We start from the raw sequence: 7,490 nt of genomic DNA, 5'->3' as shown, positions 1-7,490 counted from the left end.
TGTTTGCGTTATTGTTTTTCAACCCCTTGGCGAATCACACTGACTCTTCACACGAAGTGCTGGCTGCTCTCAATAAGCAAGCATTTTTGTCTAGTGCTTCCTCAATAGAAGCCTGCCAGGAAAATGTTTCATATCCTTGAGCTTTCAAGAGTGATACCAAAAAGCCATTGTGTTCCACTCGGAGGAAATTGGGGGGTTAGAGTAATGGCAAGCCATAAATACACTTCTCAAGGGCACAAAACATATTTTTAACGATTTTGTGCCATGATTTAGAGAACCATTTTACACTGAAACACACTCACCCACATTAACACAACGACTTGCTCTGTGTGGTTCCATCAGAAGACTCTCATTCGTCAACAAGGACAGGGAAGAGAGCTTCATGAAAACCAATCGTTTCAGAGACTGGAGCATCACGCAATCACACATGTCCATGTACACAGACAGAAACCAACTACATAGCCATATTACATGGCAGCATGCTGATTGCACGTTCCTGGCAGACTGTGTATAAACTCAGGCAGAGATATGATCAAGTGAAAGGTGTCTCTTAATAAATATTAACTAACGCCATCCCGAGCAGCCTCAATCCCCACAAGCACCTCCAATGCCAGTCAGCAGACTCAGCACAGCTATCTCGCGTCACTACAGAACCCTCTCTCCCTGTTGAATAGGATGCTGTGCTTTCACTAGCGAAAGAGTTCAAAGAGCCAGAAAGGCGCGAAGATGTGAGGGGGTGCAATAGGGCGTGAATGTGCTTGCTATACATGTTTCTAACTCAATGTTTTTTTATCTAGTAGGGAGCTGTTCAACCTTCATATGGGTGAAATTAGTAAGTAGTAAGAAATTCAAATCACGCACAACCAGGAATGGGGTTACAGAGTTTAAACATAACTTCACAACCTTCATCCTTCAACCTGTGGTCGATTGTTTAGGGAATACATTGAATGTGTGTATGCAGGAAATTGGAATGAAAGCTTTTGAGTCGGGCAACCAACACACAGAGTCTCCTATTCATATGAATATTACTGAGTGCCATATGGTAATCTAATGATGCATTTTTAAAAGGGGTAGGGATTAAATGACTTTTGATCACACCATTTTCTAAGTAGGCTGCAATTAGTGCAAAACACACGCAACAGACACACACTCACTCCTGTGTGTGTGTGTGTGTGGTGTGTCCTGTGTGTGTGTGTGTGTGTGTGTGTGTGTGTGTGTGTGTGTGTGTGTGTGTGTGTGTGTGTGTGTGTGTGTGTGTGTGTGTGTGTGTGTGTGTGTGTGTGTGCATCAGGAAAGAGGTAAAAAACATTTCCAAAGGCTATATTCTCCTCACTAGTTTCAGAAGCACTAAGCTATATTGTTGAACAAAAAAGTGTGTAATTGCCTCCATGGTTAATCGTATAAAATCAGTATCAAGTTATAACATTTGGATGATTGCTTAAAAGTATGAGAACTGTAACTGATTAACATTAACCTTTATCTTAATACAACACTGTCGAGCAAAGGGCACTGAAAAATGTAAGATACAGTATTTTTCTTTATTTTCGCTATTCGGGACACACACACGCCCACACAAAAACACACACACACAGACACCCACCCACTCCCCTGCAGACTCAGTGAGGTGTGTTAGTAAGGTTTAAAGCTTGTATTGTTCCTGACCAGCCAACCTGTCTAGCACACTCCCCAGTCTCACTGCTCACCCCATTACACTCGGAAAACTACAGGAAAATGGGAAAAAACAAGAAAAGAAGGGGAGGGAAAAAAGTGGACGCCGGAGAGATTGAGGAAAAGAAAAAGGGGTGGGGGGGGCAGATGAACAAAAAAAAGGGCTGAGATCCTTCACATCTGTCGAGGTACAATGTCAGAGTCTGCCTTTGAGTCGGCGGGGTTAAAAGAGGAGGCAGATCTCGCCGTGAACGCTGTTAAATGGTTCAGTGGTTTGACAGTGGCTGATGCTACAGACAGCGCCTCTCCCCTGGGAGCCGGCACAGTCTCCCAGGCATGGCTCTTATCAAAATATACCTACCGCCTGCCTCTACTGCAGAAATAAACAATAACACAGCAGGGAAGGAGGGGGAGATCTAAGGAGTCATAGGATGCTTATGAAAATAGAATCAATTTTCTTTCACCACTGTCATAATTGTCTTGACAATTATGGGCGTAGCATACAGTATAGTCAGTAAAGTGTGAAAGCAGATTATGCATTAATGTTCAAGCTTTGGCTCTTAAGAAGCCATGGGCGTTAGGGTGGTGGATATGTTGGTTCTTTAGCTTTCTTTTTTTGGGGGGGGGGGGGGGGGGGGGGGCTTAAAACATGAACAACACAAAATGTAATCCCAGTTGTAGCCCTCAAAGCGGTGTTGCAGCTGATAGTCAAACACACACACAAATACACACATGCGCACACACACGCCGACACACACATAAAACCAGCACAGGCAAAACTGCTCCATTTTACCATCATTACACAGCACGGGTCCCCCGCTCCCTTTGGAGCCATGTTCTGCCTCCGGTGCTACATTTGACGGTTTGTTGAGCGGCACGTAGGTGTGTAGCCTCCGCCGTGTTACGTGATCAAACAGCCCAACTGACGCATGGCCAATTATCCTGGCTGCCTCCTCTCATCTCACATTTAAGGAGAGGGAAAGTAAAAACCAGAGAGGGAGATGGAGAAAGGGAGGGATACAAAGTCGCAAGGCTGGTGGTGTTTATCGAAGAATGGCAGATGTAAAAGCACTCGTCTCCCCGTTCCGCAGGGAAGCTGACATGTGCACAATTTTTGAAAAAGTAAACAATGGCTCATACACTTTACATTTTTTTGATTGTGAGTCTTTGCCCTCAGCAAGCCGTAAATAGGCCAATATGAAACAAACAAAGAGAATTCGGGGGAATTAAGAATCAAAAGTGTCACTGTCTTTACTCTTGTCTCAGTGAATAACATCACTGCCTGTTCGGGGACAGTGACACATTCTGCATTAGTCACAAACATCAAAATACTTCACAATAGTTATTTCTCTCAAATATCTATCCCCCTGCGTGACAAGGTCAATAGAATGTTGAACCTTGCACTGACTCCTGCACCAACTCTTTCTTGGCTGTTTTGTTGCTCAAAAGTAAGAGGAAGGTTAAGATTAATACATTTCCCTTCTTCACTTTAAGGTCATACAAAAGGATGAAGGGGTTGCTGTTGCTGCTCTGCCCTTGTTGATCTTGTTTATCAACGCAACTCAAACCTTTACCTAAAATGGCGTAGTTCTGAGTGCCTTGCTGTAAGTTCAAGGTGGATAGGTGAATTAATGGTTTGAACACACAAAGACATACCTCGTATTTTGCTTGGAACTCCCTTGGGAGAAGGGCTCATCACAGTCACAGATAAATTGGTAAATAGTGGTAAATAGTGTTTTTTTTTATTTCTTTTTTTAAAAGCCTTGGACCTGAGAACCAGGCTCTTCTCTCAAAAAGTGAAGTAGATTTCGAAGGCGACATAGAAACAGCAGTTATTGACAGACAGATACAGAGGCCTTGGCTCTGGTTGAGATCACGACACACTGCAGTAAAAAAAGTAATAGAAAAATAAAAGGGGAGGGGAGGAACACAACTTTAAATAGTGTAACAATACAAACAGAGAGGAGAGGAAAAAAGGCAGAGCAAACTGCTGTGGGGTACATCAAACCACTAACCACTCAGGACTCGAAGCAGGAGGAAGAGGAATTAAAATATAAAGAGTATTTACACAGAGCCGCTTACCTACAGTTGCCCGCGACCTGGCGGAATATTTCTTTATCTTGCTAGTGAGCGAGGTGTTGTCCCTCAGGGCCGTCTCAGATTCTCTCTCCATCAGCGAGACCAGTGCTCGGGTCACAGTGCCGAGGTAGGCCGCATTAAGGAAACCCAGGATGGTGTGCGGTTCTGCTAGTCTTGAAAGGACATGGATCTCCTCTGTGAGGGCCTGGGTCAGAGCTGGGACCACAGAGCGGAAACCTTCAGCCAGTCTGTCAAAGCCGGCCTCATCGCCTGGGCTAGAGCTCATGGTGGAGTGCAGAAGAGCCAGCACTGATTGGCTTCTCAGGCTCTGCATCAGTAAAACAAAACAAAATATATCACTGTTAAAGCTATTGTATCATATCGGTAAAGCAAATGTGTAAAATGTAGGTTTAAACACAAATGTAATACGTATAGAAAATATCATTATTATTATTTAGAATAATACATAGGCTATCTACAATTTCTTTGAACCTGGTAATATGTGAGGGCCTCAGACTCAGGGTAAAGAAAGAACAGCTGTTGCAGACAGTGGAGCCGCTCAGGGACGGACATATTTCTTGGTCCTTGGTGATCTGGGCTGCGTGCAGACAGCCTTTCCAGCAGGTGGCGGCGCAGCTGGAGCCGCACGTCATCCCAGGCTTCCTGGATCTTAAAGAAATAGTGAATTGAACCAAAAGTGTAAAAACACACTGATAATAAACAGCAACAAATGAGAGAGTATCTTAGTGAAAATATTTTGCAGTGAACAGTTCTGTTAATCAAGTTTACAAAAGATCAAACATTAGCAGGTACGTATGCGTTTATTCAAGTCTATTTATTCTAGTCTACTAAAACACATATTGGATTCAGAGATAGATTTGTGTTTGACTATGTATGTGCTTTAAATTAATCATTCATTCTAACTTTGGAAGATACCTATTTGATTTAACTCTGAATACTTACTATCATCAAAATCCTTCTAAAAAATGTATTACTCTGTGGCCGGTATAAAGAGCAGAAACAATTCCAATAATGTTTTCAATGTTTGTATTGATTGGAGACAGCATACAAATGTGAACCTGTCCTGTAAGTGATCAATTCCCTAATTGAATATCATTCAACTACAAAATTGTATGCCAAATTACCTCCAATGAAGTGTCATCTCTGACTGTATGAACCAAGTGGCTGGAGGCGGCCGGCAGAGAGGAGGATGAGGAGGAAGAAGAAGGGGTACATGGAAAGCAGACACCACACTGGGAAGACAGATTCAGCAGCAGCTGAAGAGTCACTTCCTCTTTCCCCTCCTCTTCAGACCTCAGGTACTGTATCTGAGGGGAACAGAGGGGAAATACGTCGAAACATGAATGCAAATACAAAAGTTATTTTGCAGTGAAATGTAGGGGCGCCTTCTCTTAGATCTAAAGGTCTTGTCAATATTAAAGGTGACCTATCATGCAAAATGCACTTTTGTACGTCTTTTATACATGAATATGTGTCCCCGGTGTTCCAGGGAACTCACCAAGTGTCAGAAAACACAACCCTCTCTATTTTCCTCCATACCCAAATCTCTTAAAAATGGGCTGCAACGGATCTGACTTAGACTGATCCAGATTTGAACACTTCTATGACGTCACAGAAGTGGCGCTGCGGCCATTGGGCCAACTCCACCAATCAGGAGGAGACAGCCACGGACATTGCCATTCGAAAGCGCTGAAGACGCTGTAGTACATATGCCAGGCCTGTAGATGATGCTGTTCTCACAGAATCAGCCCATGCAAAGACAGTGTTAAATTGAGCGAAATGAGGAATGGTTAAAATGCATGATCTGTTTGGTATTTTGAAAAATAAAAAGTATAAATATGCCTTATATAGGTATGGTCCTACAATATATTATTCAAATATAGCATGATAGGTCCACTTTAAGCTAGCAGTTGATCGGCAGGTCTGTTATTAATGACAGAAAGTCTGTACAATTAAGTGGGAAACCGAGGATACCCTGCAATACAAGTTCAGATTGATTGATCATTATGATCGACATGAACACATTGGTTTTCAGTCTTGTAGATTTCTAATTTCTCCTTATTTTCTGTGAAACCTTTAAAAGTAAATAGTGCTATTACTATGATCATCCTCGTCACTTAGTGTCATCATCACCCTGATGTATTACCAAAGCTCTGAAGAAGTCCATGAGGTCTTGATGCCCTGTGGGAACAGGCCTGAAACTGTTGGCTCTGAGGTTGAACCACTGCAGGCACTCTGAAGGGCTCGGCGGACGCTCCCGGGATTCTCCCATTTTGGCCTGGAGCTCCTTTAGCTGCTGTTCAATGCTGAGGGAAATGGAGACACATTGTGTGAGTCTGAAAGCTTGGGACGATGGAACCATTTACCAAGCTGAGAGTTAAAGAGAAAAGCACTCAGAAAAATAAATGTTAACTTAGTACCCCCCACACATTGTGTAATTTTTGCCGCTGATGTTTAATTCTGTCAACAGAAAGGAGTACAATATGCAGAAATATGACATTTTAGGGGTTTTATGTCTAATTTCAGTAACATTTCAAACAGTATGCCTTGTTAAAAATATATCTGCTTTGAAACGTTTGGATTAAAGCTTCTCCATCTGATTTGCTCCTACATGACATGTTTACTAGCACACAGCAAACATGTTCCTGTTAATCCAAACTCTTCCCTTACCCAGGCGTGATTGGATTGTTTGACTGTCAAGATCTGCTAGGACAGTTTCTTTATTTTGAAAGGATGCTCCCCGTTTAAGAGATGAAGTACACCCTAGTCATTCAAGCATAAATGAAGAGACTGCTGCTGCAGCACAAACAAACAAGAACAATACACACAAGCAGCCACATAACAGACATACAGAGCCCATATCATCACGTGTGGCTCTCCCTCACTCTCATTCAGTGTCCGTGAGAAGACAGATACAGAAGCATCAACAGTAATGAACACAGACATCGATATATCAGTGTGTGAGTGTGTGCTAAGCATCTGGTGTGAAGTGGTGTTACAGGCATCGGCAGGCATCTGAGGCACACGCTCCTTGCCTTCTCATGTCTTACTCTTCCCCTTGACACACACACACACACCAACACACACTGCTCTTTTGATTTTAACAGACTGCATCATATATTCCGTTCCCCCTATAATATGACAGATTAGAAATGACATTTTTGGGCTCAACATGTTAAGTCATTTCCATGCAAATCAATGCATATATAGTTGGGTATGTAAGAATCTGTGTGTGTGTGTGTGTGTGTGTGTGTGTGTGTGTGTGTGTGTGTGTGTGTGTGTGTGTGTGTGTGTGTGTGTGTGTGTGTGTGTGTGTGTGTGAGCTTACCAGGCCTACATACCTGCATAATTAAACATGTTATGGTGTTGTGATTGATGCTATTCTGTTCATGTGTGTTTTTTTGCTGGAGCATAAAGTNTGAGGATCACAATGGGAGGAAAGTGGTAAGATGGAGTGAACGCTGATAGAGTCCACACACACACTATCACACACACACCTCCTACTTCATCCTGAAAGTGTAGAGACCCGTAAATTCCCTCTGAAGCCAGAAGCAATGTAGCGCCACTCACATCCACTCTCCACATTCCGAATCCCATGATGGTCTTATTACCATAATCGGCTCCGAAGGGAAACAACAAGAACACACACACACATACACACACACACACACACACACACACACACACACACACACACACACACACACACACACACACTGTCA

At 42.9% G+C, this 7,490-nt stretch overlaps 1 protein-coding gene across 1 annotated transcript in view; it reads right to left on the bottom strand.

Moving 5' to 3' along the window:
- Positions 1-6,199, bottom strand: part of LOC104955709 (uncharacterized protein KIAA0825-like) — a 13,078-nt gene extending 6,879 nt beyond the window's left edge. Inside the window, exons 1-6 of the mRNA XM_010783096.1 lie at positions 6,189-6,199; positions 5,915-6,074; positions 4,893-5,075; positions 4,240-4,416; positions 3,755-4,075; positions 3,170-3,270 (exon numbers count right to left, since the gene is read on the bottom strand). Coding sequence (XP_010781398.1) covers positions 3,170-3,270; positions 3,755-4,075; positions 4,240-4,416; positions 4,893-5,075; positions 5,915-6,074; positions 6,189-6,199 — 953 coding nt within the window. The remainder of the gene's footprint in view (positions 1-3,169; positions 3,271-3,754; positions 4,076-4,239; positions 4,417-4,892; positions 5,076-5,914; positions 6,075-6,188) is intronic.
- Positions 6,200-7,490: the final 1,291 nt, after the last annotated feature.

This window comes from Notothenia coriiceps, unplaced genomic scaffold (assembly GCF_000735185.1).
Source record: "Notothenia coriiceps isolate Sejong01 unplaced genomic scaffold, NC01 NC01_scaffold00024668, whole genome shotgun sequence".
NCBI lineage: Eukaryota > Metazoa > Chordata > Actinopteri > Perciformes > Nototheniidae > Notothenia > Notothenia coriiceps.
This window is presented reverse-complemented; position numbering and strand designations above follow the sequence as displayed.